This window comes from Grammomys surdaster, unplaced genomic scaffold (assembly GCF_004785775.1).
Source record: "Grammomys surdaster isolate TR1022 unplaced genomic scaffold, NIH_TR_1.0 332383, whole genome shotgun sequence".
NCBI lineage: Eukaryota > Metazoa > Chordata > Mammalia > Rodentia > Muridae > Grammomys > Grammomys surdaster.
This window is the reverse complement of record NW_021627639.1, coordinates 1,207-26,047: the sequence shown is the minus strand read 5'-3', so window position 1 is coordinate 26,047 and position 24,841 is coordinate 1,207. Positions and strand designations below refer to the sequence as shown.

The window sequence follows — 24,841 nt, the reverse complement described above, 5'->3', positions numbered from 1 at the left end:
GGGGCGTGCATAGTCTTGGCCCCTCTACCAAATGCACTCAACTAAACAGAGCAAACAGTGTCGACTCATGAGAGCAACTACAGAAAATCTGAGGGATGGCGGATCAAATCAAGGATGCTGGTAGTTAGAGCCAGTTCGAGTATGTCTGAGTAAGCTGGCAGAGCACACCCCTGGCATGTGGGGTCCCAGGTTCAATTGGCAGCCTTAAATGGGGTGGGGCTAAGCAAATAAGAAATCTATCAAACAGGAAAAGTAGAAATGATGCCAACTAGCCTGGGCTACTCAGCCAATTAACCCGTTCTTGAATGTATTTTCCTGAGGAGTTTTATGTAGCCAGGTACTGAAGGGTTATTGAGCATGTATTGTGTCACACACACTAGACTGCACCTCTGATTTCATGTAGTTCATGTCTAGACAAACAAAATAAGTAAGTCAGTTATATAATCTATTAAAGAGTGGCAAGTGCTGTGGAGAGAAACAGGGGAGTCTTGATTTTTCAATGGGAGATAAAGAAAGGCCTCATTGTATAAAACTACAATATTGAACATATTTGGTAATGTTGTGGCTGTCGGCACTAGTTCTTCTACTTAAATGCCCAAACATGCATTAAGATATAGGAGATACATGCATGACACTCTACACTAAGCAGTGTGTGTGTGTGTGTGTGTGTGTGTGTGTGTGATAAAGCACATAGATAAGAACAACATTTCTGTATATTTACAGTTACACAATGCATAAATGTGGAAATATAGCTAGAGGTAAGCTAGGAGAAATGATGTCAAATTTTAAACAATTATTTTAAAAAATTTCCATTCTAGTAGATTTTTTTAAAAAAATCAATACTTTCCAGGAAGTGGTGATGTATATACCCTTTTAAGCCCAGTGTTTAGGAGGCAGAGGCAGGCAAGCCTGGACTACAGAGTGAGTTCCAGGACAGCCTGGACTACCTAGAGAAACCTGTCTTCAAAATCTAGACAGAAAGAGAGAGAGATCAGTACTGAAGCCAGCATGGCCACACGTACCTTTAATTCCAGCCCTTCAGAGGCAAAGCCAAGTGGATTTCTGTGAGTTCAAGGTTAGCCCAGTTTACACAGCAATTTCCAGATCAGCCATGGCAACATAAAAAGACCCTAGTGAAACACAAAAATAAAAACCAAACAAACAATAAAAACTACGAATCAAAACAAATGAGAATCAGTATTGAAAGATTCCTACTCCTGTGAAGCCAAGTGAAGGCCACCACCATTGTGGTTAAGGGCACAGACACTGGATTCAGACTGTGGCTGGCCACTTGGTACCACAAAGCCTGTCTGAGCCTCATTTCTTCATCTGAGAAGTGGGCTAAGAGCACTGATTCAGAACAGTTCTGGGAGACTGGGGTGACATGTTACATGAGAAGTGCCTGGATCAAAAGCTAGTACAGAATATGCTCTCAATAAACTTTACCTATTGTGTTACCAATACTTCCATGGAGATTGTGCTGACTAGTTTTACGTCAACTTAACACAAGCTGAAGTGATCAGAGAGGCGGGGAACTTCTATTAAGAAAATGCCTCCTGGGCTAGAAAGATGGCTCAGCAGTTAAGAGCACTGACTGCTCTTCCAGAGGTCCTGAGTTCAGTTCCCAGCAACCACATGTACCTTACAACCATCTGTAACAGGATCTGATGCCCTCTTCTGGTGTGTCTGAAAACAGCTACAGTGTACTCAAATACATTAAATAAAAATATTTAAAAAGAAAAGAAAATGCTTCCTTAAGATTGGGCTGTAGGTCAGTTTTCTTATTACTGATTGATGGGGGAGGGTCGAGCCCATTGTGGGTGGTACCATCCCTGGGCAAGCTATGAGGTTCTTATAGAACCTGGCCATCTTGGATTCTATAAGAAAGCAGGCTGAGCAAGCTGTGAGGAGCAAGCCAGTAAGCAGCATCCCTCCATGGCCTCTGCATCAGCTCCTGCTGCCAGGTTCCTGCCCTGTATGAGTTCCTGTCCTGACTTCCTTTTATAGTGAACAGTGATATGGATGAATAAGCCAAATAAATAAGCCTTTTCCTCCCCAAGTTACTTGATCATAATGTTTCACCACAGCAAGAGTAACCCTAACTAAGAAAAAGAGATCAAAGCTTTTCAGCAATAAACCCCTTGAAAGAGACGAATTAGGCATTTAATGTGTTAAAAGTTCCACCATACAGACAAAGACTGACTTTGCTCTCTGTTCACTCAAGTGGTTCAGAAATCCTGATTAACATACTCTAAGGAAGAAGTCCAACACAAATTTGGACAAGGAAAACAATCAGCCTTCTTGGGGAAATTTGATTATTAAAGTTTTACTTTAGTAACAACTGGGTATGTGAAATTTTCTCAGAGGACCCAGCAGTGGGGGAAGAAAGAAAAGGCAGCCTGTCTGTACAGATAATTCAGTCTTTGCTGACACCAAAAGCCTTCTTCTCAAATACTGACCAAGCGTGGTGCTCAACTATGGACATGAAGCCACCAAGACTAGTCACGGTGAATGTGATGAAATGACCTGCACAGGTTACTTTTACCTCTGGACACCCCAGAAAAGAGACATGGGAAACATGACAGGTCTAATTTAGAAGGAGGGATGTTGGTTCAAGGGACTCAGGAGCTAGAGAGATGGCTCAGCAGTTAAGAGCACTGACTGCTCTTCCAGAGGCCCTGAGTTCAATTCCCAGCAACCACATGGTGGCTCACAACCATCTGTAGCTGGATCCAATGCCCTCTTCTGGCGTGTCTGAAGACAACGACAGTGTTCATATAAATAAAAATAAATAAATCTTTAAAAACAAAAAGAGAGACTCATGGTCAGTCCTGCCCTCGCTTTGAGGGGACCCCTAAGTGTTGGCTTGCCTTTCTTTTGTCTGTTTGAACACTGTTAAATGGTTCTGGAAGCTTCACTGAAGCTCTTGGGGCATTTATTGTAAAGCCTAAACAGCAGTATAGCCCACACCTTGCAACTGAATGTCGCTATATATAAAGAATAATAATAAATACTGGAGAGCCACAGGGAACAACATTGAGAAAAGCAGAGAAAATGGAGTTTGAAGATTGCTGAATTCCCTGTTTGGAAGTGTTATATAATGAACCTCTAGAGTGGGTGATTAGTACCCATTTAAGATAAAATCTGTAAGAATTATTACATGTGATTTTACAGTGTATAGGTTTCCATGGCTCCTGTGTCTTGTGTATGATCATTACAGCCTTAATAAGATGTGTTTTCCAGTCTCTAAGTTCTAAAGATCAGAAAAATGAGTTCCTCCTCCTGGGATATCTTGGAATGTAAGGGCCACTAAATCAGATTGACAATTAGCCCTGGGGCATATCTCCATCTCTGTCGGTGGTGTTCTCCACAGGGAGACGTTTCTGTTAATAGTGTCGCTGAAATCCTCCCCCCACACAAAAATCAATCATTTGACGTGTGCTTGAGAACATAATTACATAATATAAACCCGCTGAAGGATCATGCCTAGGCCAAAGTCTTACCGTGAACAACGAGCAATCAGTAACCACTCTTAACAAACCATTAATGTGCCCATTAGGACTCGAGTTCTATTAGGATGTCAAGAGCGCCATCTGCTGGTGGAATGGAACTGCACCACAGCCTGTAGACTGATGGAAAAACAGACGCATTGGAAAAGTAGGAAAGATGAAAAGGACCAGCAAAGACGAATGGGACATGAAAGACTGACCAAGCCAATACACTGATTTTACAAATGAAAAGACTCATTACAATATTTACATGTTCCCAGCCCCAAAAAAATAGAAAGTCAATCTATCAAGAGGCAGGAGGCAGAAGATACCAGATATATATATTCACTATATATTATGTATATATAATAATATATAATGTATAATACAATATAATAATACATTATACTATATAATACAATATACATTGTGTGTGTGTGTGTGTGTGTGTGTGTAATAAAAAGTCTCGAGCATTCACATTGCTGTTACCTTGTACTGACCAAAAGTTACACACTGGCCTGGTAGTACAGCCTTATCTTGAAAATACTGACTGTAATACAGATAGTGACTTGGCAACTTTGTAAGGTGAAAGAAAGTATCTGCCTATTGCAGATTCCTTCAGGTTTAAAATTACTAGCTGTCTCCTCAATGCAACAGGCAATGTGAAGATTGGACAAGGAGGGTCAGGAGGATCCTGCTGTGTTTTCATGGTGGCTCGTGTTTTCGTCTCTGACTCAGTGCGCTCCTTCCTTACAGTGAGTCCCGATGCTTCACCACGCAGAAAGGAGGCAGCTTGCACTGGAGACAAAGGAAGATGGCTGTGGCTGTGCTCAGCATCGGGAGCCAACCACGTCTCTCTTCCTGTACCAGGATGGAGAGACGAAGTGAGACAACATAGAGCAAGGTTCTTTAGAAACTGAAAAACACTAAGAGACCAGGAACCGCTGAGCCGTTGTGAGCTAGACACAGAAGAGTGGCAAGCCAATAGTTACAACAAACGTTAACAAGAAGTCTCTTTTAAAAGAATAAGGACATTTTCTTAGATACTCTCACTTAAAAAAAAAAAAAATGACACGAGAGGCTGGAGAGATGTCTCCAAGGTTAAGAGCACTGGCTGTTCTTCCAGAGGTCAATTTCCAGCAATCAAATGGTGGCTCACAACCATCTGTAATGAAATCTGGTTCCCTCTTCTGGCCTGCAGGCATACATGCAAGCAGAACGCTGTACACATAATAAATAAATACATCTTAAAAAAAAAAAAAGCATGAATTCATTGGCCATAAAAGAATACTCTCGCCGGGCAGTGGTGGCGCACGCCTTTAATCCCAGCACTTGGGAGGCAGAAGCAGGCAGATTTCTGAGTTCGAGGCCAGCCTGGTCTACAGAGTGAGTTCCAGGACAGCCAGGGCTATACAGAAAAACCCTGTCTCGAACCGCCCCCCCCCCCAAAAAAAAGAATACTCTCCCCGATTTCCACTACATTTTGGAACTGGGTAATCCCTTCTTTAACTCATTTCTTTCCTCCAATTCCATTAAATTCAACTAGAGTAAAGTTGATCTTCATGCTTTCTGTTAGACAGACTAGTCTACTGGATCTGTGAGTTCATTCTGAACTGTTTTCTACGCTGCCAAAGGCAGACAGCATTAGCAAAACATTCACCCTTACACAACAAGGGCCCCTGGTTCCAGCCTCCATGGTCGTTTTCCAGTCTTCCGGCCTTGAGTTCCGGGGCCCCTGCCGGTCTTCTGGAAACCCTTCCCAGTCTCTTTTCATCTCTATCTTAAGATCCCACCCCTTTCCAGCCACGACTTAGTCCAGAAGCCAAGCAGAGTTTCCATCTGTTATATCTATACGTAAAAGCCACGCCCAAAGCTTGCAGCCTTAGAAAACAAGCTTAGCTCTAGCTCCCAAGTACTGGAAGCCAGCTAGGCTCCACTAGGCGGTCCTCCCTCGGATCTTCTCACACAGCTACAATCAGAGGGCAGCTGGGGGCAGCACCCGGGGCAGCAGCTGATACAACGGTCAGCTCCAAGTTCAGCTGCTGTTGACAGGAACAGCTACAAACGGCTTCTCATGTGGTTTGGGAATCTTATGATCTTGAAGCTGGATTTTCAGAGGGCATATCCAGAGAACCAGCCTTCTAAGAGGCAGGAAGCAGAAGCTGCCAGGCCCGCTAAACTATCCAGGACTGGCACGGTGACACTTGTGCCATCGTCTGATCAAAACAAGCTCAAGGTGAACACATATCACTGGCTAGGAAAATAATGCCCATTTCTTGACGATGTGCAGAACCATCGCTTTGTATAAAATACATGGATAAGAGCTATTGTTATGGTCCTGTTTGGAAACAGTGATCACCCGGGTTAAAATAAAACAGTGAATAACAGCTTCTCCAGTGCACTGATGCGGTCAGACTCTGAGAGCTGTTTAGACTAGCATTCCTCCTCTGCTGTGAGGAGACCATGTTCTGAGTTGGACCAGTGGCCAACGCAAGCACTTAACTGGCATTTGCTGAAGCTTCATCCTTGACAGAGGGCTCCGAAGAGAGACTGTGACGAGCCAACCATTACACCAGGCTGCTCCTTGACCTTCAGTCAAGTGGTGTCACACTGCTTAGAAACTCTTTCCACCCTGCATAAATCTCAAAAACATTAAGTGGACATAAGCATAAGAGAAGGCATTCCATAGTCAATCACATTTATCACAGATGACTGTGTGTGCACATCCCCACCCCTACCGCCAGAGGAGACCTGACCTTCTGCACGAGGAAGGTTACAGCATACAACAGAAACAACCACTGTGCACTCAGAGCAGCCCCATTCCCATCCAGACGACATTCTTCCAACTTTGCTCTTCAGTCATGAGCACCTGCATTACTTCACATTTTATAACTCAAGTAAACATTAACAGAGGTCGCAACACAATCTACTTTTTCGTTTCTTACTGTTTTTGTTTGTCTCATTTTTTTTATTATCTTATGGGGAGGTTTCTGTTGTTTTGAGACAAGATCTTGCTATGTAGCCCAGCCTGGCCTTGAACTTGCTTCAGTCCTTCTGTCTCCACCTCCTGACTGATGAGATAACAAGCACTTGGCGTACCTGGCTCCCGTTTATAATTCTACAAATAGGCTATCTTCTTTATAAATCTGACATAGTTTATCCCAATTGTCAATTTGGTGAGATCTCACATCACCTGGGTATGTCTAGTCAAGATTATCTTGATTAGGCAGCTGGGGTTGCAAGAGCTGTCCCGTGTGGCACAACTCTGTGGGGTGGGTCCCGGACTACATTAGAAAGGCTGGCTGAGCGGCTGCCGCAGCAGCAGCAGATACTCATTGCTCTCCGCTTTGTTGCTGTGATGTGAGCCACTGCTTCAAGTTTCCATTGGCATGATGTCCCCCACCATAGTGCACCCCTGAGCTGTGAACTGTAATAAATCCTTTTTCCTTTAATGGCTTTTGTCAGAGAATCTTAATAATCAACAGAAATCAGACAGATCACTCATAAACCTACGTGTGTCGTCCAGCTCTCCCTCAAAGGAGGGACTCACTGTAGGATGTGGCAGGATGACAACCTCAGATCCTTTATCAGGTTTCCCCAGCTTCCCAGGCAAATTCTGCCAATCTCGAAGTGGTCTCCAACCCATGATGTCACCACAGCAGCCCAGTGTCTAGCCACTTCTACATGCTATACTGCTCTGACAGGCAAACTTTGCTCTGGAGCTATGGCCTGCCAGCCAATGATGTCTTGACATCATCTGTTAGCTTATCATACCTAAATCCACTCCCTTCCATTTCCTCTCAGACAACTTACTCTCCACAAAACCACTTTATGCTTTTCAGCATCCTCTCCCAGGAGAGCCTATAGTCAAAGAGGAGTTTGTCTCCACTCCAGTAGGCAAACTCATTCTACACTCACCTACCTAGTAAATAATTCTTAGCAGTTTCCTATGCACTGTGATGCTGACTCGTGCCCCCCCCCCAATATTTTATCCCTAGTATTGGTCATTTGTGTCTTCACATAAAGTACATTTTACCAACAAAATATTTCATATAATTAATTATATGCTTCAAAATGTTGATTTAAACATTAACTAAATATTTCACTGTACTGGGTAAAGAAATGATCACCCAAAAATGCTTTTGAAGTAAGTTTCCAAAGATTTTTCAAACAGAAACATACCTTTAGTGTAGCACCACCTAGTGGTACATAGGAGGAACTGTTACTGTATCACAAATAGAGAAAAGGAGGACCTTGCTGTACTGCACCTAAGGTTTTAAAAGATGTTCTGAAAGTCAAACAGAAACTATATTTGTACTGAATCAGGCCTTGAACTATATATTAGGGTCATCTTTCCTTTTCAGAGCTTAAAACACAGTCACCCTTCTCCTCTGCACATTACTGGTCCACACTGGTCCTTGGCTATTGAATTTGAGTACCTCACAGCTTATCAACAGTTTGATCTATCGTCGACTGAACGCCAGCTCTGCAGAACAGAGCCTTTGTTCATCTTCCTCATCCTATGTTCAAAGCTCTCTGAGTAAATGAATCTTTACTAACGAGCTGCTAATAATCACCCTTGGGACTGGAAGACATAGGAGACTCAACCGAGGGATAAATCTTACTGTAAACTTACAAATTCTATGATTAGAATAAATTAAGCTATGAAAGAAGTGAAGGCTATGGTGTGTCAGAGAACTAAAAGACATGGCCAGAAAAACTATACAAGACTGGTCTAGAAATATGTCCAGAACATGTTACAGATAGCCAATAAGAAAGGAACTGTCACCTACCAGTCTGATGAGAGCACACATTGTACTTGGATTATGGATGAACTGTGGACCCACTTCCTCAGGAAGCACCCTAACGCTCTATACATGAGACGGCACAGTAAACAAATTGCTGACATGACCACTCCAGGGTATGGTTAAAGTTTTGATTGCAAATAAGAGAAAACATCCACAGGCATCTGGAGGAATCTAGAGCAGAGAAACAGACTGGACATGGCGAGGGCTAGGGCAGCCATATAGTGGGAGAAAATAGTGGAGACCAGAAAGAGAACAGAGACAGAGGTAGAGAAAGTGAGAAGGGGTTGGGGAGCAGGACACTAGGTCAGGGGTGGGGGGTGGGGCTCTGGACTGTGGAACAAGTACTGGTGACTAGGGACTGAGGGCGCCTGGACACATGGGCTTGGATCAGCAGCAGCAGGTACGTCAATGGAGGCATATGTAAGAGATAAGGGAAGTGGCTCCTTCTGGCGGACAGGAACAGGTTGCACAACTTCCCGAGGAATGCTGGCTTTTATCTAAATGCCAGAAACTCTCCTCCAGTGAAGGTTGTCTGCCCATTTGCTAGGGAGAAGAGGGCACTTGTGGACCTGACACCTAACAATACAGTTAAAGATCTTGGTTGTGCCCAAGGAACAACACAAGGAACTTACTGACTTACAGATCAAAAAGTTAATTCAGTTAGGCTAGTTTTGGTAGCATATTTGATCCCAGCACTCAGAAAGCAGAGGCAGGTCGATCTCTTAAGAGTTCAAGGCCAGCCTGGTCTATATAACAAATTCTAGGCCAGACAGGGTTAGTAGACCCTGTCTCAGAAACAAAACAACAAAAGCACACACTCTAAAATGTTAATTAGAAAAATCATTTATTTCTGCTCCTTGCATACATCACGTTGTCCAGGAAACAAGTCTCCCACATGCATCTGAAATGCAGAGTACCACACACACCGTTTCAAGACAAAGCACCACTGCAGGAACTGGCCAGTTGTCCAAATATCTCAGCTCTCACAATGTATTTCTTGATTTGCATTAATTTCTGAAAATCAGAAATATGTTCAAAAAACTGATGATGGGTTTTCAAAAAATAATCATTTTATTCAATACCAAAGTTTTAAGAGGAGTATATTTTCTTTAAGAAATAAAAAACTAAGAAAAAAAAAATGCCGTTTAACATAGCTGGTACATGAGGATGGGTCATCAGGAAAAATACTGTAGTGAACTTGTCTCTGCGACCGTGACTTCCAGTCCTAGCTTTGCTGTGCTTGCTAGGGTGCCACTCAATGCAGTGTTCACGCTGCTCTTCATTCTTTTCCACATTGCACAAGGGAGTGGTTCAGCCTTTAGAACTTTATTAACAGGAGCAAATCCGGGAGGCACTGATTTCTTCTGAAAAGGTACTAGCCCATCAGGTAGCCCCTGCAGAGACAGAAGTCATCAACACAAAAGGTGACCAGGAAACAACCACTCAAACGTGCCTGCCTACTAGGAATCTGATGACAATCCCCAACGTCACTGCCATTCCTCATCATCACCCTTGGTTCATGATAACACATAACTAGGCTTCCTGTTCTCTTTCCTCTGAAAACATCACAGCGATATGCAAAATAACATACAATTATACATGAAGATGCAGAAAAATGAAGATTACAAATATAAAGCCAAAGTTAACAGACAGAATCAATCTTTGGACTCTCAAAATTATAACAAAAATCAAACCTTTTTATGGAAACTAGCTTGGATTCCAAAGCCCGTCATACTAGAGGAGGCACTGGGAAAGCCAGGAATAGCATGCCTGGAGCTGATCCTGAGTCCCCAAACTGCAAAGATATCGATCTGCCTCTGTTGGAAGTGTCCAGAAAACAGATGCAGTCTTAAGCTGTGCCTAAAGATGACACCAAAGCTGAAGCTGCTTTCATTGAAGGTGTAGCAGACCCCAAAGCCCCTTTAAGGAACTGAATGTGGTACTCAGGTCCCAACCAGGCCTTCTGCGATGAGCTCCTGAAATCTACCACCAAGGGGAAATGTGCAGGATCAGAACAAAACTCTGAAAAATGCTGTGCTACTAGCCACACTACCAAATGACTGACTACACAGTACTCACTGAGACTCCCAGAGTGTCCCCTCTGTGATGGGCCCTTACTATTCACTGGGTTAGTCTGACCAAACATCACTCAGTTTTCTCGTATATCATGGCCACTCCTGGAATTATTTGGTCCTTTCTTATAGACCACACAATTTTGTAATCCATAGTTATTATATTCAGGCTAATGAGAATTCTACAAATAAATACAATCTAAACAAACCAAGAACTCAAAAACACAATCAAAGCCAGTAAAAACAGTCCAGTAGGTAAGACTGCTTGCTGCCCAAAATGACCTGAGCTCAGTACCAGGGGCCAACATGGAGGAAGAGGAGAACCAGTTCCCTCTATCCTCTGACCTATACATATGCCATGTCACATGCTCCCCTACACACATGCACACACACAAATAGATTTAATTAAAAACAACCTACATACAGAAACCATGAAGTACTGCTTTTCTCTTCCGGCAACCATTATCTCCACAATCACTCAGTCCCTTCTTAAGGCACATTAAGGCAGGAACTGGGCTGGGTTAGCACTGACAGGAGTAGGGCATGATTACACATAATCCTTGCAATAGTCCTAAGAGGGTACTGGGCTCGGGTGTAGCTCAGTGGAGAGCATCTGACTAGATGAGAGAGGCTTTGGGCTCCAGCCCCAGCACTGCCAAAAAGAAGGCAAAAGCATGTGTGAAATAAAGTAAATGGTTCCTCAGTTTATATTTTAAAAAAGCATTTGTGTGTCGTGTGTGTGTGTGTTTGTGTGTGTGTGTATGTGTGTGTGTGTGTGTGTATGTGTGTGCATGTATGCCATGAGACGAAACTCAGAGGAGCGAGCTATCTCCTTCTACCAAGTGAGTTTTGAGGCTGGAGCCCAGTTTGTCAGGCAGCAGAGGAGCCTTTACCTGCTGAGCCAGCCTGCCAGCCCTAATCTTATTTTATATCCAAGAGTCCGACACTGCATGGGGCTGTTCACTGGTCCACACACTAGACCAGGAAAGAGCAGAAATGGCATTAGGCAGTGTCCCCATGCCTACCCCTATCATCTTCTCCAGTATCCTAGAAACAATCCCACCTCACTTACAGAAGCAGTAGTGGTTTATTTCTCTCTTTTTGGCACTGTGATCAAACTCCAAACTCTAAGATTGTTCCCAACAACAACAACACATTATACTTAGTGGCACATAAAACACTTTTCCCCTTAACCTGCCAGTCTCTAGAGTAGTGCATTGCTAACTTTACTGAGCAGATCTGGAATCTGAAACAAGTTCATAGAACCAATCCAAAGTCTAGGAGCTCCTGGAGGCAGATTCCCCAGCCGCTTCCTCTACTACAAACTGAACACAGCTACTAAGTACAGCATACATCTGGATAACCTAATACTCCTCACATGTGGTGTATAGGTGTGTGTCACTGTAGTCTGTAAATATGTACAATTACTGTCTCAATTACAATAAAACGTATTAAAAGAGGCTATCTATTTTCTCACAATACAGACTAACCAGCCAAGCCCCAAGAGAAAAAAAAGCCTAAAACAGGCACACACTGACAACCAAGAAAAGTGTCAGTAACACTGAAGCATAAAGAAAATCTTAGAAGTAGTATTATGTATAAATACAAGTTGAAATCACCCTAAGGCACTGAGGCAAATTTACACTTCATGCTCACACTGTCCGGCTGTACTGGGGACAAATTGGGCATGGGTAACTCAGAAGACTGAAGCAAGGGGGTCACTCAAGGTCATGAGCTTATAACCAACTGGGTTAACACACTGAACTTACAGCTCAGAAATGAAAAAATATATACTATTTTCTGAGTGTAAATGTTTAAGATGATAATAAAATTTAAGTACTTTAGACGAGATTTTGAGGTTTTGTTGTTGTTGTTTTTTGAAACAGTGTCCCACGTATCCCAGGTGGTTTCAAACTTGCTATAGTTGAAGCTGGGCTTGAACTCCTGGTTCCTCCACCTCCACTTCTCAAATGCAGGAATTACATGTGTGTAACACCACAGCACAGCTTTGAAAGAAGAATGTCTCAGTGCTATGGGAAGCACCAGTCTCCCCCTATAGCAGACTCTACCAGGCTGTGGTGAAGTATCCCTAACAGGCAGAGAAAAGAACAGCTGGAGTGTCCAGGTTTTCATACAAGGCTGGGTGCACATGCTCCCTCTGACAGAAGACAGAAGCCTACAGGACTCCACAGCCACACAGACCCTTAGCTGACAAAGGCCCCATGAGAGCTGAGTTGGGCTATGACTCCAGGATCAGCAGCCTCACTAGCACAGCATAGACATCCCAGGCAGAGGACAGACTAACACACGGACATGTGAAATACTAACAGATTAGCACGACCAATGCATGATGCCGAGAGACTCTGGATGACAAACGTACACCACAGTCACGGGATGTGTACACTTTGGACACTGTTGGGACATGTGGCCCTGTTGGAAGAAGCATGACACTGAGGGCAGGCTTTGGGAGTTTAGAGACCCGTGGCACTCACTCCCAGCACTCTGCTTTGTGTTTGTAGTTGAAGGTGTGTCTGAGTTCTCAGCTTCTAGCTCCTGCCACCATGCTCCACCGTCATGGACGTTTACCTCTGGAGCCCGAAGCCGGTCATGGTGAATTATTATAGCCATGGAACAAGAATTAAGATAGATGCTTAATAGAGCTCTCTACAGAATAAATTAGATTACGAAGGTAACCTCTGTATTTGGCTTGCCAGAGGTAAAATCAGAATATATTAAAAATTCTATCACCTTCAAATTAAGCCAGAACTACTTGTTTCTTTAGCAAATGCTTCTGAATTTCAAATTAACAACCTCAATTGGAATTACGTATTTCTACAAACCAATAATTTACCTTTCTTCTAAAAACATTTAAATTTTCTGAATCCCAATAATCTTTATGGCTTCCAGTGTACTGTTTTTATACTCTTGAGTGTGAATGAGGGGTCTCTAATTCTTGTGCTTCTCGTGGACGCTTTTCCTTCTGTTGGTTTGTCTGTACAACTTCAGTGCAATGGTTTTATCTTATTATACTTTATTTGATTTTTTTTTTTAAAAAGGTTTGTTTGTTTGTTTATTTATTTAATGTATATGAGTACACCATTACTCTCTTCAGACACACCAGAAGAGGGCATCAGATTCCATTACAGATGGTTGTGAGTCACCATGTGGTTGCTGGGAATTGAACTCAGGACCTCTGGAAGAGCAACTAGTGCTCTTAACTGCTGAGCCATCTCTCCAGCCCACTTTATTTGATTTTAATATTATCTCTTAGAAACCTGTTCTTTTCTAATGAAGACAGAAAGGGAGGGGCTCCAGGTAGGAGAGGAGGTGTGGAGGAACTGGGAGGAACAGAGGGTGGGAAAACTGTTATCAGGATATATTATGTGAGAAAAGAGTTTATTTTCAATAAAAAGGAAAAATCTTTAAATAATATTACATTAAAACATGCAATCCAGATGACCAAAGAGCATACAGAGGCTGGACCGAGGCCCCTACACATTTGTAGCAGATGTGCATCTTGGTCTTCCTATGGGTCCTCTAACGACTGAGGCTGTCTCTGACTCAGCTGCCTGACATTGGATCCCCCTTCCCTAACTGAACTACCTAGCTGGGCCTCAGTGGGAAAGGATGCACTTAGATCTGTGGTTAGATGTCCCAAGATGGGGTGGTACCATGGGGGGGGGGCTCCCCCTTCTCTGAAGAGGGAAAGAGGTAATGGGGAGGGGGATTTATAAGCGTGGGACTGGGAGGAGGGCGGGGAAATTGGGGTGTTAAATAAATAAGTAAATAGATTGGAAAAAAAAAAAGACCCAATCCAAGCTGGTCCCACACCTTTGATCCAACACTCAGAAGGCAGATCCCTGTGAGTTCAAGGCCAGCAAGGGATACACAGAAAGAAACTGTCTCAAAAACAAAACACAATCCTTTCTCCTATCTTATGGGACAGTACTTCCTGTCTAAGGCTTAATGGGTTTTCTTCATGCAGGCTGAAATCTGTATCCAAAATGCGTGGGACCAGATGTGCTTGTTATTCCTTCCGTCCTTCCTTCCTTTGGTGTGTATGGCACCTGTGTATGTATGTTTGTGTGTATGTGTACACGGGCAGTGCTGGCTGGCCAGTGAGCCCCAGACATCAGCCTGTCTCTGCTCCCCAGCATCAGATTGAGACATGCATCCTCATCCCAGCTTTTACATGGCAACCAGGAATATGAACTTGGGGCCTCATGCTATGAAGCAACACTTTACTTGCTGAGCCATCTCCCTAACTGAGATTTCTTTATCTTCTAATATTTGCATATTTAAGAAGATACTTTAGGGATGGGACCTCAATGTAAACATTCATTTATAGGAACTGGGCATATAGCATAGTGGCAGAATATACCTGCCTGTCCTGACTCATTTTATGTCAACTTGACACAAACTAGAGTGTCATCTGAAAGGAGGGAACCTCAGTTGAAAAAAAAAATGCCTCTCTAAGGTTGGGCTGGAGGCAAGACTATAGGGAATTTTCTTAATTAGTAACTGATATGAGAGGGTCCAGCCTATTTCGAGTGTGGCCATCCCTGAGCTAGTGGTCTTGGGTTCTGTAGAAAAGGAAGCTGAACAAGCCATGAGGGACTAGACAGTAAGCAGCACTCCTCCATGTCCTCTGCATCTGCTCCTGTCTCCAGGTTCCTTCATGTTTGAGTTTCTACCTTGATTGCCCTCAATGGACTAAGATATATAATTAAACACACTCTTTCCCCCTCAAGCTGCCTTTGGTCAAGATGTTTATCAAAGCCACAGTAACTCTAGACAATGTCTAACACGCATAATGGCTCTGAAGTTTCCAGCACTGCAAAACTCCAATCACAAACCAAACCAAAGGAATCGTTTGTGTTTTATGAACCTTGTCCATGTATCCAAAGAGTTCTTTTATACAGTATTTTTAACAATTCTGTCATGAGACAAGGTTTCATGGAGTAGCATTTTCCACTGTGGCATCATGCCAGCTGACAAAATATTTTGCTTTTCAGTTAGAAATAAGCAACTTATACCAATAATGAAGTAACAACCGCAGCCCAAGGCTTGACATATCCTCTTTACTCTCATTATTATTACTGGAATCTGATACAGTAACCAGAAAGCCCATCACAGAAAAACAAGTTCCCTCCAGTCAGTGGGGCTGAGGCAGCAGGCAGAACCAAACTCTCATCAACACGCATGGGGAGAAAGTCGGGAAGCCAGGAAGACCTCCTGGTCTCAGCTTTATTGTAACTGTAGTTATGACCCGAGGCAAGTCACAAATTTCTTTAGTTCTTGGATATTTTTCACATTTAAATGAGTATTAAATTAAATCTATGAATTTATGTTGTCCTAGTAATTATTATACCAATTCATAACAAAAGTTAAACTGCTTATTATACAAAGTATTTTACTTACGGCAATTTCATTCTCATGAATACTCTAGCCATGAAGAAACTCAGTAGGACACAGACGAAGCCAATGAAAAGGAGAAGAAATCTATTGAGTTTTGGTATATTTGGTGCATTGGATCGGTCCAGGATTATGAAACCTAAACCTCCCATTGTAAACAGAAAGCTGGACGCAAGCCCTTCCATAATATACTGTCCGTTTACTCTGAAAAACAAAACCACAGCAAAGAAAATGAACATTACTAGAAAATTAATGTTTTTTTTCCTTTAGGTTGAAATCCTTGTTTCTGTTTTATGTTAAACCAATTTGTGCTGACATTTTATTCTTACCCTTACAACTACTGATTATGCTTTTAGTCATCTTTTCATTCATTCAACAGATTATTTACTGAAAAGCTTATGACACAGCAAGCATAGATTCTAGGTATACAACAATGTACAAAACAAGTAAAAACCTGTCTTGGCTGGGGATGTAGTTCATTGGGAGAACTTACCCAGCACAAACACATTCAAGGTTTAGCCCAAGCACCACAAAAAATAAAACAATAAAACCTAGTCATCATGTAGCTTTCTTTAAGAGTTTTAAAAAGCATCAACTAACAAAACTGTCTAGAAAGATCAATACACATATTAGTTATTTTAAAAGTTAAACATCTTTGGGCTGGACAGATGTGGTCAAAAGCACTGATTGCTCTTCCAGAGGTCCTGAGTTCAATTCCCAGCAACCACATGGTGCCTCAGAACCATCTGCAATGGGGTCTGAAGAGTGCAATATTGTACTCATATACATAAAATAAATAAGTAAATCACTTAAAAAAAAAAAAGAAATTTCTCATTTCAAAGTGAAGTATTTTTAAAGCATGAATTCTTAACTAAGACCCCATGACCCAACAACATCTCCAGCAATCTGCAAACCCTTACATGTAAACTTGTGTGTGCTTGTATCTGATTTTCCTTTTTTAAAATATTTTATTAATTTTTATTGTTTCATGCATATTTGTATGTGATTTTTTAGGGGGGCAAATATGCATGGCATGCATGTGGAGGTCCTGGGACTGAACTACTGAACCCAGGCTTTCAAGATTGGCATCACGTGCCCTTCCCTGATGAGCTGAGCGAGCTCAACAACCTGTATCTGACACAGTATGTTGAATTCTTAGAGAAAGCAAATTTCTGTCCAAGAGATGGTTATCAACTGCTATTAATAAAGAAGGTATATCATATTTTTCATTTAACTGATTTCATTGAAAACATAATATTTTAAAAAAACATAACATGATACCATATTCCAAATTCAACAATGCAGGAAAAAGTCCTATGGAGCCATCAATATAGCTCACCAGGAAGGAGCACTTGATGCCGCATCTGAAGACCTGAGTTCAGTGTCTACACTCTACATGGTGAAAGGCAAGAGCAAACTTGCAGGTTGTCTCTGACCTCTACTATGGTATGGTGTACACAACACAATGTAATTTTTAAAGTGCTAAAGAAATAAAAAAAGATACTTTGAAAAGTTTCCCTAAAATCGTATTTGTCAGTTTAACTCCCACCCCAGGGAAGCACAATAAACCTCTCAGGAACAGTCTATGTATATAATAATACAAATGTAAATACACCTTGCTTTAGGGGGCTACACATCAAGTGGGCTCCAGACAGCAATGGGCTCAGCACTGCCCAGGTTAATCAAACCATGCTAGAATGTGTTTCCTTGGTGAAATGGAATTCATAAGCTCTCAAAATTGTTTATTTACAGTAACAGTATTTGGGGGTCCATAATCTTGTTTTGTAAAGTGTCCACATAGTTATCACAAAGGGTCATTCCTTGCCTACACACGAGACCCCAGAGTTGCTCTCCAGGACCTAAATAACCAAATAACTTGGGCCTGTAGACCACATGGTTTATGTCACTCAGCTCAGCTTAAGAACAGCTATAATTAATCAATTAGGCACTCTGTGATGCAATCAACTAGTGTCTAGTATTTATATGGTAATATAAATAGGTTTGCTAATTCCCATAAAATGTTACCAAAAATGACTGTAGTTTGCTGACCCCAGAACAGTCTGTCATTTTCATTTTAAATCAACCTTTAGGTTGGTGATCTACCAATCACTAAGATATACCTTACTGTCTAATAAATTAATAATACAGTTCTACTTCTATGTTCTTGCCTTGTTTTATAAGGATGTCACATTTTAAAACAAATGCTTCTAAACGCAGATAAGTCCCACAGCATTTTTACCATATTTCATTTGCATTGCCTTAGGAGTTACAGTCATATACCATCTACCACACTCTGCTTTCTACCTTTGAATAATGAGGCATGCCAACAACCTTCTTTCCCATCACCAAGTTGTACAAAACGGTATCTTTTACCTGTAAGCCAAGAAAGCTACTGGTCTCTGATGGCCATGTTCATCAGTCATTGAGCCAACACTTGGAGGTTCAACAATAACATCATAGATTATTCCTAAACGAAAGACAACAGTACAAACTAGATTTCTCATAGGTCTCTAGTTTTAATTGCCTCTAATTACATTTAAATGGGACTTACCTATACATAAAGAAGCCTGCTTTGATTGTATTATTATAATCAAAGAAGATCCAGATAGTCTGATTTTTAGTGTGGTGGTTTCAAATAGCTGTGACTCCCATAGATTCGTATGTTAAAATGTTTGGCCACAGGAAGTGGTGCATTAGGAGGTGTGTTCATTGGAGGAGGTGTGCCCTTGCCAGAGGAAGTGTGTCACTGTGGAGGTGGGCTTTGAGGTCTTAAATGCTCAAGCTACGCCCAGTGTAAAACACACAGAGTTTTCTGCTGCCTGCTGATCAAGATGTAGAATTTTCAGCTCCTTCAGCACCATGTCTACCTGTAGGCTGCCATGCTTCTTACCATAAGGATAATGGACTGAACCTTTGAAACTATAAGCCAGTCCCAATTAAATGTTTTCTTTTATAAGAGTTGCCTTGTTCATGATGTCTCTTCAGAGCAATGTTTAGAATGGCATCTAAACAATATTATCTCTCAAGGAAGTGCCAGGTTCACAAAAGAAACTCACTAACACAAGCTAATACTATAGAACAGCAGTTCTCGACCTGAAGATCTCAAACTCCCACAGGGTCACATATCCTGCAGATGTCCTGCCTATCAGATACTTACAATTCCTAACAACAAAGTTACAGCTATGAAATATCAATGAAACAGTTTTATGGTTGGAGTCAGTGCAGCATGAGGAGGTACATTAAGGGTCGAAGCAGCATTAAGAAGGTGAAGAAGCCCTGCTCTAGAATGACTCCACAAGGGAGCGCAATACTACAGTTCTACTTAGCACACAAAATAAAGCCACATACCCTTGAATTCACTTCTGCAAACCGAGAGAGGCCTAAGGAAATGTTCTTGCTCTTTCTTTTTGGTTGGTTGAGAGGGGTTCTCATTCTGTAGCCTGGCATAGAACTCACTTTACAATCCAGGAGGCCTCAAACTTGTCTCCCTGCCTCAGCCTCCTGAGGACTGGGATAGTCACTTACTCAGCCAATGATCAATAATGTTCAGCAACATTTTCAGCTTCCACTGAGGGCTACAATCTCTTACCTTCCCACTTTTTCTTTTCCCCAAGGTTTCTCTGTGTATCCCTGACTGTCCTAGAACTCTGGCTGTTTCGGAAGCAGGTTGGCTTCCAACTCTGCCTCCAGAGTGCTGTGATTAAAGGCCAGCACCACTTGGCTCCCACCATTAAACAGCCTCAACTCCAGCTTTTCCTATTCAGTAGCAGGCCTGTCCCCTTCACTGTAGCCTGACCAAACAATCACAGGATCCCCTTACCTTTCCCCTGACAAATGTACAAGGGCTGGCTGGCACCTGCATTCACTCGCCTCTTCTCTCAGCTACACAAGGAGTCCTTCCTCTCACTCTACTCCCAATTTCCTTCTCAGGAACTTCATTCTTTGAGTAACTTCTTGGTCTTGTCTTTTCAAGCTCTCTGTCCTTATATCAACCCTTCCTTTCTTCCTTCCTTTCTTTAGACCTTCCTAACACTTTTCTGCTTTTCTTAAACACATGGTCTTGGAAAGAATTAAGCAAACTAGCCCTATATGTATCCTGGCCTCTGCCATCCTCAACAGTGCTAAGCCTGCCCATGACCTACAGTTTGCCAAAGTCAAAGGCTTCTTTCTAGTCACGTCTTTCCAGAAACACCTGCTCTAGTTTATAACCTCATTTCTCAAAAGCAAACAAAACAAACTAAACAGACAAAAGACTAATTAGAACCACTGCAACCCAAGTTAGCATTATAACCTAAATCATAGCTTCTTAAACTGCAGACTGTAACAGGGATCTCACACAACTAACTGTGGAGATTTTTTAAATGCCACCAGTAAAAGGCTCGCGAACTTGCAAGCTGAAAAATGAACTCGGAGTTTCATGTGTGCAGTTGGAGACTTGACTACAGCCTGAACGCAGTACATGCCCTTCACACGGAGCACACGCCCCACTATGCAGTGCCTGAAACATCTGAGCTCAGTCTCCAGATGACTGTATACTATGAATTATGGTTGCTTTCACTATATAGTGCTACACTCACACAATCTGCTCTCCTGAAAACAAGATGTTAAGTAGCAAATTAGTATTGTTAGACTGTATTGTGTATTAGTTTTTTAAATTGCTGTTTGAGTTTCTTTAAAAATTGTTAAATGAATTTTAGCTGTGAATTAGGGCAAAATTTCCAACAATTTCTGAGATGGTCCTAAACATATTTCTTATTTCACAATACATATATATGGGGAAGCAAAGTTCTCAGTATTTGTAATTATAAACCCAAAATATCAGACTCTGAAGAACACCAAAGCTGCTCTCCATCCTGCAGTATCAACTATTCAGCTAAGATTCCATTCTTCATAGAAAACACATAAGCACATCCATCTCATTAGTATGTGAATTTGCTTTCAGCTTTAAGAAATAGCACAACATGCCGGGCAGTGATGGCGCACGCCTTTAATCCCAGAACTTGGGAGGCAGAGGCAGGTGGATTTCTGAGTTCGAGGCCAGCCTGGTCTACAGAGTGAGTTCCAGGACAGCCAGGGCTACACAGAGAAACCCTGTCTCGAAAAACCAAAAAAAAAAAAAAAAAAAGAAGAAGAAGAAGAAGAGAAGGAGGAGGAGGAAAGAAAGAGAAAGAAAGAAAGAAAGAAAGAAAGAAAGAAAGAAAGAAAGAAAGAGCGAGCACAACAGGGGGTGGAGAGATGGCTCAGAGGATAAGAGTACTAACTGCTCTTTCAGAGGACCTAAGTTCAATCCCAGCAACCACATGGTGGCTTATAACCATCTAAGATAAGATCTAGTGTCCCCTTCTGAGTGGCAGGCATAAATGCATATGTACGTGTATACATTAAAAAAAAAAAACAAAAAACCTAGCACAATTGTGTATCTACCAAATTGTTGTAAAGTAAGTTTACTAGTTACTATCAGTAGAAGCTTGACATTTTACCTATTTTATATGCCTATTTACCCAAGGTTGTTCAAAAATCTATCAGGAAAAGTTGGGTCACATAGGAGGAAAAACGCCAGAAGCCCTGATCTAAGTAAACAAGACACCTCACTGGTCTCCTGGTCCCACGTTTGTCCATACTTTTTTTTTTTTCTTTTCTAGTATGACCCTTGTAAGCATCCAAACTCAGACTAACACACGTCATTTCTTCAGGAAACACACTGGAATGAATGCTTCCAACTCTTCTATGTAACAGAAAGCAAGTAAGTGGTATTTAGCATGCCTCCACTACACTCTATGGAGGGCAGAGTAATTATATTTTCTTTGTTGTCATCCCAGCACTGAGTTAACAGAAAATCAGTAACGTTTGTCCTTCTCAGCAACATTGCTTAGGTATATTCAGTTTTTAGAAGCCTGTCCATTCTAGAAGCCAAACAGTAAATGTACAAATCTGTCCTTCCATTTTGACCGAGTGGTTGGAGCAGAGAATTCCTCCAACACCATTTTAAAAATACCCAAACTGTGGCCCAATGGAAAGCTGAGGCTTCTCACAAAAACTGTCTCCAAAGGAAGCAAAAGTCAAGAAACAGACTGGCAAGAATGAACATTTAAGTTCTTAAAACCAAATGCATTAAGTTCCATATTCACTGCTTAATATGCTGAGCAAAAGTTAATGCTCACCAGGTAATAGCTTTTTTTCTTAAACAACAAAAATATCTTTAAAGCGGCGTTTGGCATCTCCGTTAATTTAAGCTCCGTAGAATGTCAACCCTACAGTTAAATACTGTCTCCTACCTCTTCAAATATGCCAAGCAGTCTTAAAACATTTAAACAGTAGCAATGTCTACACACACACACCCTAAAAAAGTTGACCTACTCTTGCTAACCTAAGATCTTTTTAATTTTCTGAATTACATACACTACTTCCTAAATTCCAAAAGCACAAGCCTGAATAAATCCTGGAACTGGCGCTCCCAAGGATGCTGAGACTGCAGACGGACTGCCAACTCACCAATAGGCAAAGCCACACCCTTTGCATTTTTCCTCTGAAGGGATTCGGTGACAGATATCCGAAAAACTCTGCTTTCCTTGTATTTTCTGAGTCCCATTTTCTGCCCTCTAAACAGTAAATGTACAAAATGTGCCCCTTCCATTCTGACCCAGTGGTTGGAGCAGGGAATTTCCTCCAATCCCATCTTTAAAACACCCAAACTGTGGCCCAATGGAAAGCTGAGGCTTCTCACAAAGACTGTCCCCAAAGGAAGCAAAAGTCCACAGCATCTTTTTGCAAGCCTCAATTCCAATCTCACGTACTTCTCAAAAACCGTGGTTTCCGTAAGTTCCTTTTCTCATTTCTATGATTTGGCATAAAGCAACCCAAGCCCCTGGTGTCTGAGCTAACAAACTCAATGGTTGTCAGATCTCTTCCAAGATTCCAGGGGCCACAAGATTAGTTTAAAAGTCTCCTACCACAGAAACACAGTGATTCGAAAATGATGTTCCCAAGTCCCAAACAATGTATAGCAAGTAATAAGAACTAATTGGGCTTGACAACGTATAGCAAGTAATAAGAACTAGCTGGGCTTGACAATTATATTCAACTCGGCTCTCGAAGGAGAGGGTGGGCAAAGAGGAGACCATTGCTCTCCAGAAAAACGCGTGAACCGAGCTCCACTCTGCCAGCAGACCTACGCGGGCCCGGCTCGGCGGCCACGCGCCTCCAGAGCGAGCAGCCTGCGCGCCCACCCGACCCATCACGGCCGAGTTACCTCCGGTAATGAGGAAGTAAGATACCACCACCAGGGCGTACACCGTCATAGCCGACGGCATGTGCACCCAGGGTGGCTTCTTCAGCTTCAGGTTGGGACATTCGAGCACTAAGAACGGGACTCGGTACAGAGTCTCCATGTCCCGAGCGGTAGGGCCAGCCCTCCGGCCTCCAGCCGCCCGGAAACACGCCCGCCTTCCCTAGCTATTGCGCATGCGTGAGCCGAGGACCACAGGTCCGTAAAAGTCAGCAGCAGACAGCATATTTACTGTAGAAAAAAAAGATACCACATTAACCGGATAAGGTATATATATTTAAAAACATATAATAACGGGCGTTCTTAAGCTTCAGTGTGGATTAGAAGCTTTTTTCTTGCTGAGAGATAGTTGTTTATTATATACCTTCCAGGACCTACAAGGCGTCCTACGTGGCCAAGCCAGAGAAGCGGAGAGATTAGCATCCCACTGCCTCGCCCACTTACTGACGCCACGTACTTGGAGGCTGATTGGCTGTTGGAAACTCTAAGTTCACAGGGCTGGAGAATGAACGAAACTTTAGAATTGTGCTCCTTTTTAATATTGGAGGTTAACCCTTGGGGCTTGAAAAAGCTCTAATTCTCTGAGCTTTTTCTCCATGCTGTATAGTGACGCTAATTGGCAATAATTTCCAAAGTAGTATGGTCTCTATAAAAAAACAAAAACAAACAAACCCAGTCTATGCCTAGCACAAACTGTGACAGAACAAAATATTACTCTGGACCATTTGTAGTTCTCTCAGCTTTGTCTCTTCTCAGTAACCCGAGTGTTGGTAAAAAATCACTCAGGCCAAAAATCTTGAAGTCATTCTGGTTTCTCATCTTAATTACCTGCTTAGTAAGGCGCTGGCTTCAGCAGTATAAATACTAAAATTGGAAAGTCCTGCCACCTGGCTACTTCAGGTGTCCTCCTACCAAAGCATCAAATGTAAATAAGAAAAGACTTTACTGGCTAAAGCCAATAATCCTGATCGATCAAGGAAATAACGGGTTGCTATTGTATAATAGCAAGGAGAGGAAAAAATGTATTTGGAATACAGAAGTTCCATTGCGGTGCCTCTTAGTCCCTTTTCCTATGATGAAAAGCTTAAGGAACGTGACAAGCCAATAGAGATAGAAATGTGAACCATTCAGATTTTAAAATTAGGGCCACAGCAGGAGTCAGGGAACTAAAAACATCTACTATTAGTTATTTATGAGCAACAGGAATAAGAACTGTGAACTGGTAGGTGAAAATATATGTATATGTGTATGTGTATGTATATGTATATGTACATATGGCTGTGACCTTTGACAAGGCACAGAAACGATCACCACAACAGTTATAACTATTCTTCCTTATTTTAATGTGAATATTTTATGCAGTCGCTTTATTTTTCTTTCTGTCTCCTACTCCTCTACAACAAGTAAAATAAAATTTACTATTAACATTTGACCTTTCACTACTTATTAGATAACAAAGAAGGAAAAGGAACAGTTATTATCCAAAAATAGAGAAAAGGAGTTTGTTTCTTCTTTGCAGGGAGAAAGTACATTTGAGTTTTATAAAGGGGACATTGCATTTCTAGGCAAGCATGATGCTGCTGTAAAAATTAAGTATTGTTCAAAAACATACATACGGGTAACTTGCCAAACTGGGTCATATTATACTTGTATTTTATTAACTCACAAATCTGGAATGACATTGCCCAGATCCTTTTCACTGCATAATTACTTTTGTTTTTCTTTCTCTTTTTTATCAGGTTCCAGGATAGAACAAAACACCAGCCCTCTGAA

The 24,841-nt window shown here is 41.9% G+C and overlaps 1 protein-coding gene across 1 annotated transcript; it reads right to left on the bottom strand.

The window, feature by feature from the left end:
- Window positions 1-9,123: 9,123 nt before the first annotated feature.
- Window positions 9,124-23,228, bottom strand: LOC114616527 (oligosaccharyltransferase complex subunit OSTC). Its single transcript, XM_028761969.1, has 4 exons — window positions 23,033-23,228; window positions 18,157-18,250; window positions 15,790-15,987; window positions 9,124-9,690 (listed from the first exon to the last, which is right to left on the bottom strand). The coding sequence occupies exons 1-4, from the start codon at window positions 23,169-23,171 to the stop codon at window positions 9,672-9,674; spliced, it is 450 nt and encodes a 149-aa protein (XP_028617802.1). The 5' UTR covers window positions 23,172-23,228; the 3' UTR covers window positions 9,124-9,671.
- Window positions 23,229-24,841: the final 1,613 nt, after the last annotated feature.

Excerpts from the sequence above, each read along its gene's own strand:
- LOC114616527 (XM_028761969.1), bottom strand. The coding sequence starts at position 23,171 with ATGGAGACTCTGTACCGAGTCCCGTTCTTAGTGCTCGAATGTCCCAAC. Across the intron at positions 18,251-23,032 it reads TTACTTCCTCATTACCGGAG|GAATAATCTATGATGTTATT; the intron begins GTAACTCGGCCG and ends TCTTTCGTTTAG. Across the intron at positions 15,988-18,156 it reads GTAGCTTTCTTGGCTTACAG|AGTAAACGGACAGTATATTA; the intron begins GTAAAAGATACC and ends TTTGTTTTTCAG.